The sequence below is a fragment of the Scyliorhinus torazame genome, chromosome 9 (genome assembly GCF_047496885.1).
Source record: "Scyliorhinus torazame isolate Kashiwa2021f chromosome 9, sScyTor2.1, whole genome shotgun sequence".
In the NCBI taxonomy this organism is placed as follows: domain Eukaryota; kingdom Metazoa; phylum Chordata; class Chondrichthyes; order Carcharhiniformes; family Scyliorhinidae; genus Scyliorhinus; species Scyliorhinus torazame.
The window spans coordinates 229181263-229205571 of NC_092715.1; the positions used below are offsets into that span (position 1 = coordinate 229181263).

Consider the following 24309-nt stretch of genomic DNA (forward strand, 5'->3'; position numbering starts at 1 on the left):
AATCCTCAGACTGTGACAACTGGTTCTGGACACACCCATCATTGGTAACATCTTCCCTGCATCTACCCTGTCTAGTCCTGTTAGAATTTTATAAGTCTCTATGGGATCCCCTCTCATTCTTCTGAACTCCAGCGAGAACAATCAAAACCGAGTCAATCCCTCCTCATCCTCCCGCCATCCCTGGAATCAGTCTGGTAAACCTTCGCTGCCCTCCCTCGAGAGCAAGAACATCCTTTCTCAGAGAAGGAAAGCAAAACTGCACACAATACTCCAGGTGTGGCCTCACCAAGGCCCTGTACATTTGCAGCAAAACATCCCTGCTTTTATACTCTAAACCTCTTGCAATGAAGGCCAACATACCATTAGCCTTCTTTACCGCCTGCTGCACCTGCATGCTTACCTTGTTGGGGCTCCCCTCCCCCGCACCCCACCTCACTTGAGCTGGGCACACATGGGCTGGGCACACCCTGGCCCAATTCCCCAGTCCGGGCAAATTCCAGTGTGGCATCTTGGCACTGCCAGGCTGAGACCCTGGTACCATGGCAGCGCCCCTTACAGCCTGACAGTGCTATTTGGGCTCCATGGCAGTGCTAGGCTGGCCCCTGCGTGGCACTGCAGGTGTCCCAAGGTGGCATGGCCAGGGTGCTAGATTGGCAGTGCCATTGTGACCATGTGGCACCAGTGCCAGGGTGCCACCCTGTCCAGAGGCCGATCACCTGGGGCCCCCCAGGCACCGTTCTGCCTGGCCCCCATTTGTGGGGACCAGTACTGAAAGGTGCTCAGCTGGGGTCTTCCCAGAACGGTAGATGCCGGGTCACCGATCAATCGGGTGCCAGCGCGGCTAAGTGAGTTCTTAAACTCAGAATAAACAAAGTGAATTCGTAAGCTCAGAATAAACCAGAGGGAGAACCAGTGAATGTGGGGCTTTCAGAAGACTTTTGATAAAATGCCTTTTAATCGGTCAGTGGGCAAAATTAAAGCACATGGGATAGAGCGTAATGTATTGGCACGGATAGAGAACTGGTTTAAGGCGGGAAACAGAGAGTGGGGAAAAAGAGGTCTTTTTCTGAGTGGCAGGTAGTGACTAATAGGATACCGCAGGGATCAGTGTTTGGGCCCAGCTGTTCACGCTTTATATAAATGTCCTGGATGAGGGAACCAAACGTAATAATCCCAAGTTTGCTGAGGACACAAAACTGGGCAGAATTGAGCAGAGAATGCAAGGAGACTTCAAGGTTATTCATACATGTTGGGTAAATGGGCAAACACATAGCAGATGCGGTACAATGTGGCTAAATGTGAAGTTATATACGTCACTGTGAAAAACCGAAAAGAAGAGTATTGTTTAAATGGTGATATATTGGGAAGTGTGGTTGTACAAAGGGATCTGGGAGTCCATGTATTCTAGTTAGTGAAAGTGCAGAGGCAAGTGCAGCAAGCCAATAGGAAAACAAGTGGTATGGTAGCATTCATTATGAGAGGATTTGAGTTCAGAAGTAGGGATGTCTTACTGCAGTTACAAGGCCTTGGTGAGGCCACACCTGGAGTATTGCATGCAATTTTGGTCGTCCTATCTTAGAAAGAATATACTTGCCAAAGTAGGATCACAGCGGAGGCTCACTAGGCTGGCAGGGGTTGGCAGTGTGACATTATGGGAAATGTTTAGAATACAAAGGGTTAATGTCATGCCATAATTAACCACTAGATTGAGTGAGACTAGTGGGACTTCGATGTTGTGGCCATTTCGGAGACATGGATAGAGCAGGGACAGGAATGGTTGTTGCAGGTTCCAGGGTTTAGGTGTTTTAGTAAGCTCAGAGAAGGAGGCAAAAGAGGGGGAGGTGTGGCGCTGCTAGTCAAAAACAGTATTACGGTGGCGGAGAGGATGCTAGATGGGGACTCTTCTTCCGAGGTAGTATGGGCTGAGGTTAGAAACAGGAAAGGAGAGGTCACCCTGTTGGGAGTTTTCTATAGGCCTCCAAATAGTTCTAGGGATGTAGAGGAAAGGATGGCGAAGATGATTCTGGATAAGAGCGAAAGTAACAGGGTAGTTATTATGGGAGACTTTAACTTTTCAAATATTGACTGGAAAAGATATAGTTCGAGTACATTAGATGGGTCGTTTTTTGTACAATGTGTGCAGGAGGGTTTCCTGACACAATATGTTGACAGGCCAACAAGAGGAGAGGCCACATTGGATTTGGTTTTGGGTAATGAACCAGGCCAGGTGTTAGATTTGGAGGTAGGTGAGCACTTTGGGGACAGTGACCACAATTCGGTGACGTTTACGTTAGTGATGGAAAGGGATAAGTATACCCCGCAGGGCAAGAGTTATAGCTGGGGGAAGGGCAATTATGATGCCATTAGACATTACTTGGGGGGGATAGGTTGGAGAAGTAGGCTGCAAGTGTTGGGCACACTGGATATGTAGAGCTGGTTTAAGGAACAGCTACTGCGTGTTCTTGATAAGTACGTACCGGTCAGGCAGGGAGGAAGGCGTCGAGCAAGGGAACCGTGGTTTACCAAAGAAGAGGAATCTCTTGTTAAGAGGAAGAAGGAGGCCTATGTGAAGATGAGGAGTGAAGTTTCAGTTGGCACGCTTGATAGTTACAAGGTAGCGAGGAAGGATCTAAAGAGAGAGCTAAGACGAGCAAGGAGGGGACATGAGAAGTATTTGGCAGGTAGGATCAAGGATAACTCAAAAGCTTTCTATAGGTATGTCAGGAATAAAAAAATGACTAGGGTAAGAGTAGAGCCAGTCAAGGACAGGGATGGGAAGTTGTGTGTGGAATCTGAAGAGATAGGCGAGATACTAAATGAATATTTTTCGTCAGTATTCACTCAGGAAAACGATAATGTTGTGGAGGAGAATGCTGAGACCCAGGCTATTAGAATAGATGGCATTGAGGTACGTAGGGAAGAGGTGTTGGCAATTCTGGACAGGCTGAAAATAGATAAGTCCCCGGGGCCTGATGGGATTTATCCTAGCATTCTCTGGGAAGCCAGTGAAGAGATTGCTGGGCCTTTGGCTTTGATTTTTATGTCATCATTGGCTACAGGAATAGTGCCAGAGGACTGGAGGATAGCAAATGTGGTCCCTTTGTTCAAGAAGGGGAGTAGAGACAACCCCGGAACTATAGACCGGTGAGCCTCACGTCTGTTGTGGGTAAAGTCTTGAAGGGGATTACAAGAGACAAGATTTATAATCATCTCAATAGGAATAATATGATTAGGGATAGTCAGCATGGCTTTGTGAAGGGTAGGTCATGCCTCACAAACCTTATCGAGTTCTTTGAGAAGGTGACTGAACAGGTAGATGAGGGTAGAGCAGTTGATGTGGTGTATATGGATTTCAGTAAAGCGTTTGATAAGGTTCCCCACGGTAGGCTATTGCAGAAAATACGGAGGCTGGGGATTGAGGGTGATTTAGAGATGTGGATCAGAAATTGGCTAGCTGAAAGAAGACAGAGGGTGGTGGTTGATGGGAAATGTTCAGAATGGAGTTCAGTTACAAGTGGCGTACCACAAGGATCTGTTCTGGGGCCGTTGCTGTTTGTCATTTTTATCAATGACCTAGAGGAGGGCGCAGAAGGGTGGGTGAGTAAATTTGCAGACTACACTAAAGTCGGTGGTGTTGTCGACAGTGCGGAAGGATGTAGCAGGTTACAGAGGGACATAGATAAGCTGCAGAGCTGGGCTTAGAGGTGGCAAATGGAGTTTAATGGAGAGAAGTGTGAGGTGATTCACTTTGGAAGGAATAACAGGAATGCGGAATATTTGGCTAATGGTAAAGTTCTTGGAAGTGTGGATGAGCAGAGGGATCTAGGTGTCCATGTACATAGATCCCTGAAAGTTGCCACCCAGGTTGATAGGGTTGTGAAGAAGGCCTATGGAGTGTTGGCCTTTATTGGTAGAGGGATTGAGTTCCGGAGTCATGAGGTCATGTTGCAGCTGTACAAAACTCTGGTACGGCCGCATTTGGAGTATTGCGTACAGTTCCGGTCACCGCGTTATAGGAAGGACGTGAAAGCTTTGGAGCGGGTGCAGAGGAGATTTACCAGGATGTTGCCTGGTATGAAGGGAAAATCTTATGAAGAAAAGCTGATGGACTTGAGGTTGTTTTCGTTGGAGAGAAGAAGGTTAAGAGGAGACTTAATAGAGGCATACAAAATGATCAGGGGGTTAGATAGGGTGGACAGTGAGAGCCTTCTCCCGTGGATGGAAATGGCTGGCACGAGGGGACATAGCTTTAAACTGAGGGGTAATAGATATAGGACAGAGGTAGGTTCTTTATGCAAAGAGTAGTGAGGCCGTGGAATGCCCTACTTGCTACAGTAGTGAACCCGCCAACATTGAGGGCATTTAAAAGTTTATTGGATAAACATATGGATGATAATGGCATAGTGTAGGTTAGATGGCTTTTGTTTTGGTGCAACATCGTGGGCCGAAGGGCCTGTACTGTGCTGTATTGTTCTATGTTCTATGTAGGGCAGTGGATGTTGTCTACATGGACTTCAGTAAGGCCTTTGACAAGGTCCCTCATGGTAGACTCGTACAAAAGGTGAAGTCACACGGGATCAGGGGTGAGCTGGCAAGGTGGATACAGAACTTACTAGGTCATAGAAGGCAGAGAGTAGCAATGGAAGGATGCTTTTCTAATTGGAGGGCTGTGACTAGTGGTGTTCCGCAGGGATCAGTGCTGGGACCTTTGCTGTTTGTAGTATATATAAATGATTTGGAGGAAAATGTAACTGGTCTGATTAGTAAGTTTGCAGACGACACAAAGGTTGGTGGAATTGCGGATAGCGATGAGGACTGTCAGAGGATACAGCAGGATTTAGATTGTTTGGAGACTTGGGCGGAGGGATGGCAGATGGAGTTTAATCCGGACAAATGTGAGGTAATGCATTTTGGAAGGTCTAATGCAGGTAGGGAATATACAGTGAATGGTAGAACCCTCAAGAGTATTGCAGAGAGATCTACGTGTACAGGTCCACAGGTCACTGAAAGGGGCAACACAGGTGGAGAAGGTAGTCAAGAAGGGATATGGCATGGTTGCCTTCATTGGCCGGTGCATTGAGTATAAGAATTGGTAAGTCATGTTGCAGCTGTATAGAACCTTAGTTAGGCCACACTTGGAGTATAGTGTTCAATTCTGGTCGCCACACTACCAGAAGGATGTGGAGGCTTTAGAGAGGGTGCAGAAGAGATTTACCAGAATGTTGCCTGGTATGGAGGGCATTAGCTATGAGGAGCGGTTGAATAAACTCGGTTTGTTCTCCCTGGAACGACGGAGGTTGAGGGGTGACCTGATAGAGGTCAATTACTAGGGGGCAGAGGTTTAAGGTGCGAGGGGCAAGGTTTAGAGTAGATGTACGAGGCAAGTTTTTTACATAGAGGGTAGTGGGTGCCTGGAACTCACTGCCGGAGGAGGTGGTGGAAGCAGGGACGATCGTGACATTTAAGGGGCACCTTGACAAATACATGAAAAGGATGAGAATAGAGGGATATGGACCCAGGAAGTGCAGAAGATTGTAGTTTAGTCAGGCAGCATGGTCGGCACGGGCTTGGAGGGCCGAAGGGCCTGTTCCTGTGCTGTACTTTTCTTTGTTCTTTGTTATTTGTTTTTATTATCTAGAGTTTTGGGATAAAGGAATTCCATTCGTACTGTTTGCAATTAGGGATGCACCTAATGAGTCAACCAAATTCAGTCCTTTTGAACTAATTTTTGGTCATGAGGTAAGAGGACCACTTAAATTGATTAAGGAAAAATTGATGAGTGAGAAATCGGAAATTACATTATTGGATTATGTGTCAAATTTTAGGGAATGATTAAATAGAGCAGGTGATTTGGCTAGACAACATTTAAAAATTGCACAAAATGTGATGAAACGGGTCGCGGACAAGAAATCCAAAGTTCGTAGTTTTGCCAGTGGAGATAAAGTTTTAGTGTTACCAATGGTAGGTGAACCTTTAAAAGCTAGATTTTATGGACCTCATCAGGTTGAAAGGAAATTAAGTGAGGTGAATTATGTGGTAAAATCACCAGATAGAAGGAAGACTCACTGAGTGTGTCATGTGAATATGCTTAATAGGTACTTTGAAAGGGAAGGAGAGAAAAAGGAGGAGGTTTTAATGATTCTAACTCAAAGTGACGAACCAAATCTGTGAATTTGACATACCTCAAATTAAATTGGAAAACGAGGATGTTCTTAAAAATTGGCACAAATTGTTGAGTTACCTTCCAGAGGAAAACGAACTGACCTGAAAGAGTTATTGATATCACGTAGGCAAGTTTGTAGAGATAAATTGGGCAGTACTAAAATGGCTATACATGATGTAGATGTGGGAAATGCTGTTCCAATCAAGCAACATCCATATAGACTTCACCCTTTAAAATTGGCACAGGTTAACAAAGAGATTGAGAGTATACTTAAAAATGGCATAATTGAAGTGGGTGTGCAGCAAATGGAGCTCACCCATAGTGATGGTACCTAAACTAGACAGTACCCAACGGTTGTGTGTGGAATATAGAAAGGTTAAAGCAGATACAAGAACGGACTCTGATCCTATCCCATGTTTGGAGGATTGCATTGAAAAAGTGGGACAATCAGCTTTTATTTCCAAACTGGATTTACTTAAAGGTTACTGGTAGGTACCTTTATTCGAAAGGGCAAAGGAGATTTCAGCTTTTGTGACTCCAGATGGTATATACCAATTCAAAGTTATGCCATTTGGCATGAAAACGCCCCAGCCACATTTCAACGGTTGATTAACAAAGTCGTTTCAGGATTACCCAATTGTGCGGTGTACATCGACGATCCGGTAATTTTCAGCCAGACATGGAAAGAACATTTAAAACATCTGATGGAGTTATTCGATCAACTTCAGGAGGCGGGTTTGGTGATAAACCTAGTCAAATGTGAATTTGGAAAGGCCCAAGTCACTTTCCTTGGCCACACAATCGGACAGGGTCGAATGGTCCCAAGAGATGTGAAAACAAAGTTCTTGGGGAGTTTCCAATACCCTCGACACGACGGGAAATAATGCGATTTCTTGGGTGAGTGGATTTAAGAAAAATTTGTACTGAATTTTAGCAGTGTGGTCGCTCCACTGACTGACTTGCTGCAGAAGTGTAACAAATTTCAGTGAACAGCGGAGTATCAACAGGCATTTGACTGCCTGAAGGCTGTGTTAACCACTGCTCCTGTGTTAGCCATCCCAAATTATACGAAACCATTCAAAGTGGCTATTGATGCGAGTGATGTGGGTGTAGGTGCATTGCTTCTACAAGACGATGACGAAGGGCTAGAGCGGCCTATTGGTTATTTTTCAAAGAAATTGAATTCTCACCAGAGAAAGTATTCAACGATTGAGAAGGAGACTTTGAGTTTGGTGCTGGCTTTGCAACATTTTCACATTTATGTGACCAGCAATCTGTCTGACACCATTATATATACTGATCATAATCTGTTGATGTTTTTGGAGCGATTCCGGAATTACAATGCAAGGCTGTTTCGCTGGAGTTTATTGTTACAGCCATTTCATTTAAAAATAGTACATGTGGCAGGACGAGGAAACGTGATAGCCGATGCTTTGTCACGAATGTGGTGAACAGAAGCAGGTCCAGTTGGAGGAAGAAGAACAAAAAAAATGGACTATATTACTCCACCTGTTTGCGTATGTTGTTTTTAAAAAATGATAAAGTATATTTACTGTGTGCATTTCTTAAAGGATGGTGAAAAGGTGAAAAATGAAACCATCTTGAAGTTGATGGTTTATTTTTTTTTCTTGGGGGGAGGTGTCATATCAGAGTACCTTTAAGAAATAGGTGTTTATAAATGGGTGTGTATATAAGTATCTGTAGTGAGAGTATTTTAATAAATGGGTGTTTATTACTGCAGTGATGTCAGAGAGTGGGTGGAGCTGGGCTGTCTGTCAGCCTTTTACTTTCGCTTTGGGCGTTTTGCTGCAGAGTGGGTTTGGTTTCATTTTAGTTTTGGAGGAGCTGAAATCACATCAGGATGTGTATGAATCTCTGCAAGCTTATGAATTTTCATTTGGGATTTTCAAAGTGGTAACTGTGCTCAGTAGTGAATTTAAACCTGATGTGCTTCTGTTAAAAGGTGTTTTTTAAGTCTTTGGATGTTAAAAGGAAAGTAAGGATTACTTAGTGTTGTATTCGTTGGGGGTTATATTTGAATTGATGGTTGCTAAGATGTTCACTGTGTGTTTGAAAAAGGTTACCTTGAGTTCATAGAATAAACATTGTTTTGCTTAAAAAAATACTTTTCCATTTCTGCTGTACCATACCTGTAGAGTGGGCCGTGTGCTCCCCATACAACAATCTATTAAAAGTTGTGGGTCAGGTGAACTCCATGATAGACTTTGGGGTTCTCTAAACCCTGGCCCATAACACTATGGAGTTTATTCGCTTCTGTTCAATCTCTCTTTTGCCGTGGGTGATAATTGTCCCTTAATAGAGTACCTTCTCCTGCAGTATCTGAGCCTTTTTGGGGTTTACCTTACATCCAATGGACTGGAGCAGGGTTAGTAATTCGGCTAACAGAGCCACATGCTCTTCCTTGGTGTCAGTTTGCAGGAGCAGGTCATCTACATATTGCACTGGGCATTCGGGGCAGGAGAATTTAGAGAGACCAGCGGCTAGCTGTCTGTGAAAAATGGAGGGGGAGTTATGGAATCCTTGTGGGAGACACGTCCATGTGTACTGCTGACCTTGAAACGTGAACGCAAATTTGTATTGGCAAGCTCGGTCTAGAGAAATGGACCAGAAACCATTGCTAATGTCCAGCCCGGTGAAATATCTTGCTTGCACTCCCTGTTTAAGCATGGTCGCGGGACTCGTGGCAACGGTGGGGGCTGTTAACGGGGTAATTTTATTTAATTTGCGGTAGTCAATCGTGAGTCGCCGTTAGCTATCTGGTTTCTTTCCTGGCCAAATCGGGGCATTGTTAGTGGAAGCTACGGGTCGAATTACTCTGTTTCAGTAGGCTGCAGATGACCTTTAAAATCTCGCTCTCAGCTGCTGGGAAAAGCCGTATTCCCTCTGGGGTTTGGGGTCGGGACCTGTAATCATGACTGTGCCTGTAATCTGCCCACAATTGTGCTGGGCAAAAGCACCTTTGTGTTTGATTAGCACCTCTCTAATGGTCGCGTCAGTGCTAATTGCTGAGGGATTAAACCAATAGTCCCCTATTGAGCAGATCCTGTGTGCATAATCTCCGACTGATAGCGTTGCGGGGGGGGGGGGGCCTCGTTGCTTTAGCCATCTGTCATACACACCTATTTACGGGGACAAAGGAAAGGTTATTGGAGTTCCTGAAGTGCATACCGAGAAAGTGTTCTGCGTTTGGGGGAAGGTCGACTAAAACACAGGGTGCTTGGTGGCAATGATTCCAACATGGACAGGTATAGGGGCTGTAATGTATCCTCCCTGCCCAGTGAATCCACTTAATATTATTGTGTCTGTAATTGGCCAGGGAGTTTCTAGGAACAGGGTTGAGGAATTTAACGTGGTCCGGGAGCCTCCTGTGTCCCAGAGAAAATCGACTGAATATCCCAGACTTTTGCCTGTGACTGCCGGCCTTCCGACATTATCCCAGCGCGTGTCACAGGCCCATGTTGGAGATGCCGGACACCGTCAATCCAGGGAGTTGTGTGCGAGGTTATCTGAGCGGGCGTTTACGGCATGCATGGGGTGCGAGTTGCCTTCTAGCTGGCGTGGCTTGCTCCTGTGGTCTGTGGTATCGGTAATTGGGTGGGGGATTTTCTCTACAATCGCGGGCGAAGTGTCACATTTGTCCACAAGCATAACATGACCCTCGTGGAGCATGGGGTGAACCTTGTGCTCTGGGATACTGTTCTCTGGGGTACTGTTCCTCTCTCCTACCCTCATTTATCCATGCGGGTTCACGACTAGGTCTAACTGGGTGCATGGTGCCTTCTAACCCGTTCTGTTCCATCTGTTCCTGTAGTCAACTGTTCCCATGCCCCAGAGAGACGTCTGAGTACCCATGCCTCATTATGTGTGAGATCTGCCAGGTCATAGTTTGCACAAGCCCTTTTACCTGCCTCTGTAGCATGCAAAACTAAGGTTCCGGACCATTTAATGGTTCCTTCATCATCGAGATTAGCGCGGTTTAAGTCCCCAAAAACTGCTTTAACTGGATCCAGAGGGGACCGGCAAAGGCCGTCGGATGCTCCCCTTTCTTTTATCGGCATTTGTTCAAACCCTCTACTGGATCCCCTGTATTATATCCGATAGCAGCTAATATGGAGTCCTTCATTTCATTTAGGGTTCCCCCTCCTACATTTTGGGGTTCAGGTAACGCTGATCTTACTGACTGGCTAAGGCTCATTACTATTAATTTTACATCCTCCCTCTCATATAAACCATACATAACCTTGTGTTTGCGCACCTCTGCAGTGGGTTCAAATGGTGTTATCTTATTGCAGGCATCCCTTAACTGGGTTATCGTGAATGGGGTGGTGTAGGTGACAGCTGGACCTATATGATTCCCTATCCTTCTTTCTGTAGTGACCTGATTCACAGGTGCCGGGGCAGTTTCACTGCTCATGGGGGTTGGTGCTGTCTGTTCAGTCGGGGTTGCTGGTGCTTTTCTTTTTGGGATGGGTGGCGGTTGCTTTCTGCCTTCAGTTCTGTCTAGTATATGTGTGCACTACACTGCCCAATCGGCCATCTCTTCCTCCTCTTTCCCTACTGTCCCAAAGGTACACATTAAGCCATTCTGAACTGCGAGTAATAATTGGAGTCTGTCTATCTCTCTCTGACACTTGGTGTGATCAGTGGTACTTTGCTTTTATTCCTTAGTGGCCTGGTGGAGCGCTCTTAAAGCTGCCTGTAAATCGGCACATTTGTTGGTTAGTTGAGTGACCTTTTGTTCAGTCTCCTCTCTTACCAAAACCTTGATAGGCCTTGTCGTACTGGGTTTGGAAGCTGCAAAGGGGTATTATACAGGACTGGTGGCGTGTTTAGCATCAGCGATTTCCCTTTTCTTAGCGGCTAACATCTCCCAGAGTTCCTCATTGTTTCTCCTATTCTCTTCCTCCTGCTCTCTTAACTGACCGCCTCTGTTCCTCGTAACTGTGCCTAGCAACACACTATTGCCATTGGCTTTCTAAATTTTGCTGCATTCTTCTTAAATATCTAACATAAATTCTCCCACCAAGTCTGTCCTCTCTTTCCTGGACCTGTCTCAGTGTTTGCACAAAAATTCAACCAAAGGGGCCATCCTTTCCCCTTTAAATACTTCCTCACCACATCCTCCCATACGGGGCACTGCTCTGATTTATCAACTACTGTAACCTCGGGTTGCGGATTCATCATCTTCTCTACTAATTGCGCTGCCATCTCTTCTCTACTTTTAATTTGGAACAGGAGGAATAAGGAGTCGATCGAACAACGGGTATGGCTTATGGCTATATTCCGGTTCACAATCCCTCTAGATTTGCATGCAGTCTGACGTGTTTACCTTACCCTTCCCTGTTACGCATGCGGTTAGTGCACACTTCCAAAATTCGGTTATTTGGTCGATACAAAACTTGCGCTTGTGGTTTCTTTTTCCTTTCTCCAATTTGATTCAAAGTTATGGGCTTCCTCGTAGTAACAAAGCCACTTCTAGTTGAGTCCCACCAAAGTCGCCAATAAATGTTGCCACTTTATTATCGAACCACAAGCCACGAGTATGTTTATTTTATTGACCAAATGACCACACAACCAGTATGTTAGTTCAAAAGCCAGTTTATTATTAAACACAAGACTTATCTCTGTATGCAATGATACACGTGGCTACGTATTAAACTACACCTATTAACTAAAATGAGCTTTATTTAACTTCTGGATGACCGGCTCTGTGCGGATGGATAAGGCCTTTATCTGGATCCCCATGTGTGTTGGCTGGAAGTCGTCAGGTTCGTCTCAGCTGCGGCTCGTCTCTCTCGGAGCGATCGCGGGTGTTGAACTTGGCTGGTCGTTATGCTGTAGTTGGTGTGGGCACAGGCCGGTCCCAAAAGAGATCGACTCCAGTGTGCAGGGCTTCTTATCCTTCTCTTTCATGCCCTTTTGGGCGGGGTTAACTCAGGATCCAATGGATCGATAGGGTCTCGATCACTCTGATTGGTACTGGCCAATTAGGGGCGGGTACCTTGATGGCTGGGCGGGTCCTAGTCGTTATTGTTCCAAGTGCGTAGGCCTTTCCAAATAAGGGAGGTGGCGTCGGGGCGTCTGCTACTGTTGCTATTTATTAATTTGAGTCTATTGTCCTGGAGAAATCGGTAATTGACCTTTAACAGCTGCAAGTTTCAATTCGGTCTGGTTTTCCGTTGCTCAATACACAGAGGCTGTGCACTGTCTGTGTCCTGACTTGACTACAATTCCCATCATCCTTTGCGGGTGGCCATTTTAGATGGCCAGACCTCTCCCAATCTATGTGCAAGTTAAAATCCCCCCTATATTACCCATTTGTCTAATTTTTGCACTGCAACAATCTTACACCTCAGAACTGCTACCATAACAGTTCTATACATAACACCCATTACAGTTTTAGGTCCTTTTCTGCTCCCCGATCCACCCATATGGTCCCCACTGGATGCTTTCCCCTCATTATATCCTCCCACACCATTGATGTGATAGTATTTCTCATCAATAAGGTTACTCCGCCCCCTCTTCTTCCCTGTCCCTCCTGTAAACTTTATAACCAGGTATATTCAGTTCCGGGTCTCGACGATCCTGCAACTATGCCTCTAATAGCTACGACATCTTGATCTTCAAATTGAGCTTGCGGCTATAGCTCATCTAGTTTACTGTGATATGTTGGATGCTCTGGATCCGTGGAACACATACAGGCCACCAACACTTAAAATAGTGCAACACTAATTTATTAAGTTAGAAACTGTTGAACATACTTTCACTGTGGGTTAACACGATGTTAGATTAAACTAAAGACCTATGCCTGTCCTAACCAGTCTATGCACTCAGCACATGGTGAAGATCTGTGCTGTAAGCTGTAAGCTCTGTCCTTCTAGGAGGCTGCATCCCGAATGAGCGGGAACTCTGATGCCCCCTGTCGTTATAGTGAGTGTGCTCTAACTGGTGATTGGCTGCGGTGCTGTGTGTGTTGATTGGTCTTGCTGTGTGTCCATCAGTGTGTGTGTATCTGCACCATGATATACTGGTGTATATTATGACATTCCCCCTTTTATAAACAAATGTATGTGTGTGGCAATAAATAATGTATGGTGAGAATGTTCCTAACTACGTGTGGGGTGCAAAGACATATTTACAGGACTATGTACATGAGAACTAAGCTATTTACATGGGAAGGTGCCTGGTGCAGAGAAGCAGTATGCAACAAGGATAACGAGATCAACACTATATAGAAACCAGGGAAACGATCAAACAAAGCAATGAAACAATTCAGAGAGTCTATAAGTCCGCAAAGTTCATAAATTAAGTCTCTGAGGTGGGCGACAGATTCTGGTTGACCGCCTCGAGGGTGGGTCGAGAGCCGCCGGTTCAGGAGCGGGCTGGACTGCGTCAGAGTCAGGGGGATTCAGAGTGACAGGGAGCTCTGCATTGTCCATGGCAGGGTCAGCAGGAGGGTGAGGCGACAGTGGAGGATCACGTGGCGAGCGTGGAACGAGACGAAGGGCGCGTCGATTGCGGCGCAGAATAGAGCCATCCGGTAGACGAACCAGGAACGAGCGGGGGGCCACATGCCGAAGGACAACAGCGGTTGCAGACCAGCCACCATCTGGAAGATGGACACGGACGTTGTCATCTGGAGCCAGAGCAGAGAGATCAGCTGCACGGGAGTCATGAGCCGCCTTGTGCTGTGCACGAGACAGCTGCATCCGGCGAAGGACCGGAACGTGGTCGAGGTCTGGGACATGGATGGACGACACCGTCGTCCTCAGGGTACGACCCATGAGTAACTGGGCTGGCGACAGGCCAGTGGACAGTGGGGCGGAGCGATAGGCCAGCAAGGCAAGGTAGAAATCGGACCCAGCATCAGCAGCCTTGCATCGGAGCCGTTTGACTTTGTGGACGCCCTTCTCCACTTTGCCGTTGGATTGGGGGTACAGGGGACTGGATGTCACATCGGCACAGTTGTACCGCCTGGCAAAGTTGGACCATTCCTGGCTGGCGAAGCAGGGGCCATTGTCCGACATAACCGTGAGTGGGATGCTGTGTCGAGCAAAGGTTTCTTTACATGCACGAATGACTGCAGACAAGGTGATGTCGTACAACCCTATCACCTCCGGGTAATTCGAAAAGTAGTCCACGATCAGGACATAGTGTCTACCCAGCGCGTGGAACAGGTCGATGCCCACGTTGGGCCATGGTGACGTGACCAACTCATGGGGCTGCAGGGTCTCACGTGGTTGGGCCGGCTGGAAGTGCTGACAAGTGGGGCAGTTGAGCACTGTGTTGGCTATGTCCTCATTAATTCTGAGCCAGTACACTGCCTCTCGGGCCTGTCGGCGGCACTTTTCCACGCCAAGGTGGCCCTCGTGTAATTGTTCCAGGACAAGCTGGCGCATGCTATGCGGGATGACAATGTGGTCCAGTTTTAGAACAGCCCCGTCCACTACCGCCAGATCATCTCTGACATTATAGAACTGAGGGCATTGGCCCTTGAGCCACCCGTCCATTAGGTGGCGCATGACACGCTGTAGCAAGGGGTCAGCCGCCATCTCATGGCGAATTTGGACGAGGCGTTCATCCGTGGCAGGTAGATTGGAGGCCGCGAATGCCACATGGGCATGAACGTGGCAGACAAACCCCGCTGGGTCACATGGAGTGTTGACTGCCCAGGAGAGAGCATCAGCAATGATGAGGTCTTTGCCTGGGGTGTATACCAGCTGGAAGTCATATCGCCGGAGCTTGAGAAGAATATGCTGGAGGCGAGGCGTCATGTCATTCAAGTCTTTCTGTATTATATTGACCAGCGGGGAATGGTCGGTCTTGACGGTGAATTGAGGAAGTCCGTAGACATAATCGTGAAACTTAACCACACCGGTCAGAAGGCCCAGGCACTCCTTTTCTATATGGACGTAGCGCTGCTCCGTGGGGGTCATCGCACGTGACGCATATGCAACGGGGGCCCATGATGAGGCCTCATCACACTGAAGGAGCACTGCCCCAATGCCGGATTGACTGGCATCGGTCGAAATTTTGGTCTCCTTTGCTGGATCAAAGAAAGCTAATACCGGGGCCGTGGTCAGTTTTGTTTTGAGTTCTCTCCATTCGCGCTCGTGGGCAGGGAACCATTGGAAGTATGTCGTCTTCCTGACCAGGTTCCTGAGAGCCATGGTATGAGAGGCGAGGTTAGGGATAAATTTCCCTAAAAAATTGACCATGCCCACAAATCGGAGGACCGCCTTCTTGTCTTCTGGTGTTTTCATAGCTGTGATGGCAGCTACCTTGTCCGCATCCAGCTGCACACCCAATTGGGAGATGTGGTCCCAGAGGAACTTGAGTTCCGTGTGACCAAATGAGCATTTGGCCCTGTTGAGGTGGAGGCCATGCTCATGTATACGTCTGAATACGCGCTGGAGGCGACTAGCATGCTCCTGCGGGCCAAATGTCATCGACATAGACACGAACACCTTCAATGCATTCCATCATTTGTTCCAGAACTTCTGATGCAGATATGATCCCAAACGGCATTCTGTTGTAACAATATCTGCCAAAGGGGGTATTAACTGTGCAAAGTTTCCTGCTGGATTTATCGAGCTGGATTTGCCAGAATCCTTTTGAGGCGCCGAGTTTGGTGAAGAGCTTGGCGCAAGCCATCTCACATGTGAGCTCTTCGCGCTTGGGATTTGGATAATGCTCCCTCATGATACTGCGATTTAGATCCTTGGGATCAATGCGCATTCTCAATTCGCCGGAAGGCTTTTTTACACATACTGTGGAACTGACCCAGTCGGTCGGTTCCGTGACTTTGGAAATCACTCCTTGGTTCTGGAGGTACTGCAGCTGCTGCTTGAGGCGGTCCTTAAGGGTTGCTGGGACCCTGCGAGGTGTGTGCACCACAGGCGTGGCATTCGGTTTTAATAAAATCTTGTAAGTGTACGGGAGCGTCCCCATGCCCTCGAAGACATCGTGGTACTGGTTGATAATCGCATCGAGCTGCGCCCTGAAATCGGTGTCCTGAAAGGCAGATGCGTCAGCAGGAGTGAACTCTCTGAACTAGGTTCAACAGCTTGCATGCCTGCGCACCAAGCAGGGAGGCTTTCGAGGAGCACACGATTTCAAAGGGAAGGATGGCTTTGCGCGACCTGTGCGTCACTTCAAGTTGGCACGAGCCGCTGGCATTGCCACTATAATCTAATAGCTGGCAGGCTGATGGGAGGATGGCTGGTTTGACCCGAAGGCTTTGGAGGTCAGACCGCGCAATGAGATTGGCGGAGGCACCAGTGTCCAGGCGGAATCGTATTTGGGATCGGTTGACCGTCAGGGTGGCAAACCACTCATCGACTGGATTGATGCTGTATACCGATAGAGGCTGGATTCTTTGCTTCGGGGACACCCTGTTTTTTGTAACGATACCGACTCGAAAAGGCGCCTTCGGGTCCTCGGTGTCACTGCAGTGTGGGAGGTCCGTATCGGACTCGGTGACCGTGGGTTGAATGGCCCGGACATTCCTGCGAGGCTGGCTGGAGCGATATGAGTTGGCAGGCTGAGCTGATCTGCATAAAGCAGCAAAGTGGCCAAGTTTTCCACATCTCAGGCATCGTCGGGATTTGGCAGGGCATTGCAGCTTTAAGTGGGCGGAGCCACAGTTGCCGCACGTTGTAGTGTCAGTACGTTCGCTGCGCCACCGCGTATGCACGGTGCGGTCGTATGTGGTGCGCGCCTGTGCAGTACGTTCGACGACGTTGCCGTCCCCTCGTTCGGTGCGCACAAGCGCGGGAGTCTGCGAAAAGCGCGCGAAATGGCCGCCCTCATCCAGGCTGAGGCCCTGGAGTTGCTCGATTGCTTGGACCCGTTCTGCCTCGTGGGGACCTTGCCGCGCCGTTTCAGCCGCTTGGATGTGGGAATACCGACTAGTTGTGTGTTCGTGTAACACGCAGGTCTCGATGGCGGTCGCTAGGGTGAGCTGCTTTACCGTGAGGAGCTGCTGTCATAGGGGGTCCGACTGAACACCGAAAACGATCTGGTCGCGTATCATGGAGTCGGAGGTGGGCCCGTAATTACAGGATTGCGCAAGAATGCGGAGGTGGGTATGAAAGGACTGGAAAGGTTCCTCCTTACCCTGCAAACGCTGTTGGAATACATCGCGCTCAAAACTTTCATTCACCTCGATGTCGCAGTGACTGTCAAACTTGAGGAGGACCGTCTTGAATTTGGATTTATCTTCATCATCAGCAAAGGTGAGAGAATTGAAAATGTGGATGGCATGTTCCCCGGCCATGGATAGGAAGAGAGCGATCTTCCTGGTGTCTGAGGCATCTTCCCGGTCTGTGGTTTCAGGGTAGAGCTGGAAGCGTTTGAATATCTTCCAGTTGGCCCCCAGGTTACCGGTGATGCGGAGCGGCGGCGGCAGGCGGACGCTGTCCATTTTGCAGGATGACTGTATGCTGGTGGAAGGCAGATCACTTGCAGGCAGGTCTAAGAAGTTCTACTATCCCTCAACTCCTGGTATCATGATGTGTTGGGTGCTCTGGATCCATGGAACACATACAGGCCACCAACACTTAAAGTAGTGCAGGCCTGTTGTAACTATCGTTACAATACAGGCCTGTACTGCGCTGTATTGTTCTATGTTCTATGTTCTATAACACCATTTTATTAAGTTAGAAACTGTTGAACATACTTTTGCTGTAGGTTAACACGATGTTAGATTCAACTAAAGACCTATGCCTGTCCGAACCAGTCTATGCACTCAGCACATGGTGAAGATCTGTGCTGTAAGCTGTAAGCTCTGTTCTTCTAGGAGGCTGCATCCCAAATGAGCGGGAACTCTGATGCCCCCTGTCTTTATAGTGAGTGTGTTCTAACTGGTGATTGGCTGCGGTGTTGTGTGTGTTGATTGGTCTTGCTGTGTGTCCATCAGTGTGTGTGTATCTGCACCATGATATACTGGTGTATATTATGACACTGTGCAGTGGTATATAGAACTCTTAATTGGGCTATACCCCCTAACCTGTCCCTCAGCACCTATGCATTATTCACTTGTTTATTATTTTTCTCTTCTGGTTTAACCAGTATACTTCTAGTAGTTTTGCCATTAGCTGCAGTTCTTGACGTTGGGTTCTTGACTATTTCTTTACTCTCTGCCCTGCTGCTTGTTTTTGGAACTGTATTGAGTTCCACTGAAGCATTTAGGCCCTCCCCCCATTTACCAGTCCCAATGACCACCCTATTTGTCCTTTCCACTAGGATACTGGTTCCAGATTGGCTCAGGTGGAGACTGTCCGAATGGCACAGTTCCCTCCTGTCCCAATACTGATGCCAGTGCCCCATGAAATTTAACCCCTCTTTCCCACACGTGTTTATTTGATTAATTTTCTCATCCCTATGCCAATTTGCACGTGGCTTGGATAATAATCCAGAGATGAATTGGCTGTAGCCGAGTTAGTAGGGGTAATTGATGGATTGTAATTTTATTTGAAGTTGGTGAAGTCTACAGGGAATGCTGTTGCATGTGGTGAAGGCAGTTGCTTTCTCTTCAAGGTTTCCGCTCAGACTATTTGCTCCCCCTTTCCACAATCACCACCTCACATGCTTCATTATATAAGTGATGCCATATAATAGAACAAAGAACAAAGAAATGTACAGCACAGGAACAGGCCCTTCGGCCCTCCAAGCCCGTGCCGACCATGCTGCCCGACTGTGGTAACATTATTCAAGAAGGGAGGAAGGGGTAATCCAGGAAACTACAGGTCAGTCAGTCTAACCTCAGTGGTGGCAAAGCTATTGGAAGCTAGAATTAATCTGCATTAGGAGAGGGAGAGATTAATCAAGAACAGTCAGCATGGTTTATGTCTGACCAACTTGATTGAATTTTTCAAAGAGGTGACCAGGTGTATAGATGAGAATTTGACATAGTTTACTTGGACTCTGTGCTCATATCTTATGCTCTGAGTTTCTGTTCCATAATGGAAGCCTTTCTCCATCATATTCATGGCATGTTTTGTTTCAATCAGGAAAGTAACGACTGGCTGCCCCTGAACTCTGGCATGAACTGCAGTCAGGATGACATCGATATGAACCGACTGAGATATGTGCACACTGGAGCAATTGGGTCAAAGGGTCAAGACAGTTTTCATTTCCGCTTATCGGATGGCGATAACAGATCTTCAATGCACTGCTTCCAAATCTCCATTCAGAACATTGAAAAAGGTACAGTAGTAACAATAACCACAGCGATCATTTACAGCTCAAAAAAGCAAAGCAGAAATCATTTCACAATACACCAATAATACTGCAATTAACGGTAATACCTTATTATTTTGCAAAGTAAATGAATTAAGGTATGTCATGAATGCACAGAAATTGCTTACAGAAATTACTGCCGTATATTTTAAGTATTCGTAAAGGCTAGTTGGCCACTTTTCCAGCTTCCCCGGCCTGCCTTTTTAATCATACAGCGTGTATCATCATTCAACCAGTCTAGATGCGAGTTGGACTTAGAGGCAATAGCCACTGTAATTTTGATCAAAATGTGACATCCTTATGCATGAGTGGTAATCAGGCATCTTAATAGAAAAACATGTTTTTAAACACACAGCAAGCATTTATTTAGGCTCTGGTCCTTATTAAAATTGAGCATTCGCAATGCTGCACCTTAACGTATTGTCAAAATGATTGTGTTCTTGTGTTATCCCAGGTTGAACATATAATAGGATTGTAACAAGCTCTTCATTAGCGATGGTGGCAGAGTGGTAATATTACTGAATTAGTAATTCATCAGCCAAGCCTAATTCACTGGGGCAATGGGTTCAAATCCGACACAGCATCTTGTGTAATTTAAATTCAATTAATAAATCTGAAATTACAAAGCTAGTCTCAGCAATGGTAACCATGAAACTACCATCAATTGTTGCAAAGATCTTCCTTCCCCCAGTATGGCCGACATGTGACTCCAGACCCACAGCAATATTGTGGACTTTTAACTGTCTTTTGAACGATTCAGTTCAAGGGCAAAGAGGGACGAGCAACAAATGCTCGCTTTGCCAGTGACGCCCACAAAATAAAGAGAAGCGATAACTACTGGGGCAATGTGATACTATAAACTTTTGATTATTATGTCATACGGTAACACTTATTTGAAGCAAAATATCTGATTTCATAATGTGCAAATTCAAATTCTCATTTAGATTAGGAATGTGCTTTTGAAAAGAATAAAAATACATGGAATTCTTGAGGGATCAGATTTTCAGTATTGACATCTGTATCAATATAGAGAGGCTGGTCAGATTAGAATAGCTGTGGCAATCCTTAAAGATGTGAAGTGATGCATTTTGGGAGGACTAACACGGCAAGGGAACCCACAATGGATAGTAAGATTCTAAGAAGTACAGAGGGCCAGATGGACCTTGGGGTGCATATCCAAAGATCCCTAAAGAGAGTAGGGCAGGGCAGGTGGTTAAGAAGTCATATGGGATACTTCCCTTCATTAGCCAAGGCACATAATGTAAAAACAGGGAGTTTATGATGCTGCTGTATAAAATGCTTGTTCGGCCACAGCCAGGGTACTGTGTGCAGTTCTGGTAATACATGGGAAGCATTTGATTGCAGTAGTGAGGGTGCAGAGGAGATTCACCAGGATGTTGCCAGGCTGGAGCGCTTTAGCTATGAAAAGAGACTGGATAGGCTGGGCTTGCTTTCAGTAGAGCAGAGAAGGCTGAAGGACCTCATCGATGTGTACAACATTGTGAGGGATATAGATAGGGTAGATCAGAAGAAACCTTCCCCCATAATAGAGGGGCCAATAATCAGGGACATTGATTTAAGGCGAGGAGGAAGAGTTTTAGAGGGTATTTGTGGAAATATTTTTCACCCAGAGGGTGATGGGAATCTGGAACTCACTGCCTGAAAGGGTGGGAGAGGCGGGAACGCTCACAAAATATAAGAAGCATTCAGATGAGCACATGAAACAACACAGTATACAGGGCAATGGACTAAGTGTTGGAAAATGGGATTAGAATAGATAGCAGTTTGGCGACCAGCACAGAAATAATGGTCCGAAGAGCCTCTTTCTGTGCTGTGAAACTGTATAGGCGCTATCTACCCGAATGGGAGCATAGTGCACTGGGCGCGCCAAGAATCAGCACGCTATGGAACATCCATTTGGGTAAATCAGGGGCCTCAGCAGGGAACACGCAGCCGAGGCCGCACTTAATCCCATTTTCTGCACTGAGGCCTCCGCTTGCCGGAATGGCTTAGCGCAGGGAGAGATCGGAACACCATTTAAAAATGGCATCCCGATCTCTCGACATGCTGATGCAACCCCCAAAGCTCCAACTCGCCTGTAAGGGGGTCTTCGCAACCCCGCCCCATGCGCACAGCACCCCTACGTCCGACCCCAATCCTTGGCAATGCCAGCCAGGCACCCTGGCAGTGCCTCTGCCATTTGCCAGTGCCACTTGGACATCTTAGCAGTGCCAGACCTGCATCCAGGCTGATTTTCTGTCTAATGCATTACCAACATTACCACTGTAGTTTGGTGGTCTGTATAACACCCCTATGAATGTCTTTTCTCCCTTGGTGTTTCTTAACTCAACCCAAACAGATTCCACATCATCTGTACTGATATAGAACATAGAACATAGAGTGCAGAAGGAGGCCATTCGGCCCATCGAGTCTGCACCGACCCACTCCAGCCCTCACTTCCACCCTATCCCCGTAACCCAATAACCCCTCCTAACCATTTTTGGACACGAAGGGCAATTTAGCATGGCCAATCCACCTAACCTGCACGGCTTTGGACTGTGGGAGGAAACCGGAGCACCCGGAGGAAACCCACGCAGCCACGGGGAGAACGTGCAGACTTCGCACAAACAGTGACCCAGAAGGGAATCGAACCTGGGACCCTGGCGCTGTGAAGCCACAGTGTTCTCCACTTGTGCTACCGTGCTGCCCTTAAATCCTCAGTATATCCTCAATATTTTATAAATATCTTTATTAATCAACAAAGCACCTTTACCTTTCAGTCTGTCCTTCCTAAAAACTGAATAGCCCTCAATGTTTAGTTCCCATCCTTGGTCACCTTGGAACCATGAGCGGTATTCTCCTTTCCGGTGACTAAGTCCCCATGCCAGCGGGAAAACCGGCGCGAACCACTCCGGCGTCCACAGCCCCCGAACGTGCGGCTAGGTGGACGCCAGAGGGGTTGGCGCCGAAGGGATTGCGCGAGTTAGCCCCTGTCCTTTAAAAGCACTTGTCTTTGCAGGGGCAGGCCAGTCGATTTCGGCGGGAGAACAGCTGGTGAGTCAGTTTCAGTTTCAGCGGGAGCAGTGCGGAAGTGGCTGCTGGGAGGTAAGTCTGTCCTTTAAAAGCACTTGTCTTTGCAGCGGCAGGCCAGTCGATTTCGGCGGGAGAACAGCTGGTGAGTCAGTTTCAGCGGGAGCAGTGCGGAAGTGGCTGCTGGGAGGTAAGTCTGTCCTTTAAAAGCACTTGTCTTTGCAGGGGCAGGCCAGTCGATTTCGGCGGGAGAACGGCTGGTGAGTCAGTTTCAGCGGGAGCAGTGCGGAAGTGGCTGCTGGGAGGTAAGTCTGTCCTTTAAAAGCACTTGTCTTTGCAGGGGCAGGCCAGTCAATTTCGGCGGGAGAACAACTGGTGAGTCAGTTTCAGCGGGAGCAGTGCGGAAGTGGCTGCTGGGAGGTAAGTCTGTCCTTTAAAAGCACTTGTCTTTGCAGGGGCAGGCCAGTCGATTTTGGCGGGAGTGGAGCTGGCTGGTTAGTCAATTTCAGCAGGAGCTGAGAATTTTTTTTTTTTTTAAATTAGTGTTTTAGGCGGGAACAGGAAGTCGACCCGCGGACATCTGGGAAGACCCTCACCAATAAATTCTGGTGGAGAGGAAACCCGAGACACTACACGTGTAGTGTCTTCCACCCGCCCTCCTCCTCTAACCTAATAATAAAACCCATTGGTCTGAGGTAAGTACCATATTTTATTATATTATTATTTTTTATAAAAAATTTAATTTAGTTGTTAGCCAGATCTTGGTAGAAAGTTAGAGGAATGGCAGGGAAGGGAGTGCAATGTTCCTCCTGCAGGATGTTTGAGGTGAGGGATGCAGTTAGCGTCCCTGCTGATTTTACCTGCAGGAAGTGCTGCCATCTCCAGCTCCTCCAAGACCGAGTTAGGGAACTGGAGCTGGAGTTGGAAGAACTTCGGATCATTCGGGAGGCAGAAGGGATCATAGATAGCAGCTTCAGGGAATTAGTTACACCAAAGATTGGAGATAGGTGGGTAACTGTAAGAGGGACTGGGAAAAAGCAGTCAGTGCAGGGATCCCCTGCGGTCGTTCCCCTGAGAAACGAGTATACCGCTTTGGATACTTGTGGGGGTGGGGACTTACCAGGGGTAAGCCATGGGGTACGGGCCTCTGGCACGGAATCTGTCCCTGTTGCTCAGAAGGGAAGGGGGGAGAGGAGCAGAGCATTAGTAATTGGGGACTCTATAGTCAGGGGCACAGATAGGAGATTTTGTGGGAGCGTGAGAGACTCACGTTTGGTATGTTGCCTCCCAGGTGCAAGGGTACGTGATGTCTCGGATCGTGTTTTCCGGGTCCTTAGGGGGGAGGGGGAGCAGCCCCAAGTCGTGGTCCACATTGGCACTAACGACATAGGTAGGAAAGGGGACAAGGATGTCAGGCAGGCTTTCAGGGAGCTAGGATGGAAGCTCAGAACTGGGCTCAACTCTGGGTTGTTGCCCGTGCCACGTGATAGTGAGATGAGGAATAGGGAGAGAGAGCATTTAAACACGTGGCTACAGGGATGGTGCAGGCGGGAGGGATTCAGATTTCTGGATAACTGGGGCTCTTTCTGGGGAAGGTGGGACCTCTACAGACAGGATGCTCTTTGGGGGGGTTTAACCTAATGCAGCAGGGGCATGGGAACCTGGATTGTAGTTTTAGGGTAAGGGAGAATAAGAGTATAGAGGTCAGGAGCACAGATTTGACGTCACAGGAGGGGGCCAGTGTTCAGGTAGGTGGTTTGAAGTGTGTCTACTTCAATGCCAGGAGTATACGAAACAAGGTAGGAGAACTGGCAGCATGGGTTGGTACCTGGGACTTCGATGTTGTGGCCATT

General features: G+C 47.4%; 1 protein-coding gene across 7 annotated transcripts in view; it reads left to right on the forward strand.

The window, feature by feature from the left end:
• frem1a (Fras1 related extracellular matrix 1a) overlaps positions 1–24309 on the forward strand; it is a 765391-nt gene that overhangs the window by 618044 nt on the left and 123038 nt on the right. For all 7 annotated transcript variants that reach the window (XM_072517132.1, XM_072517134.1, XM_072517136.1 and 4 more), the window contains one exon: positions 19198–19393. In XM_072517132.1, the coding sequence (XP_072373233.1) occupies positions 19198–19393 (196 nt within the window). The remainder of the gene's footprint in view (positions 1–19197; positions 19394–24309) is intronic.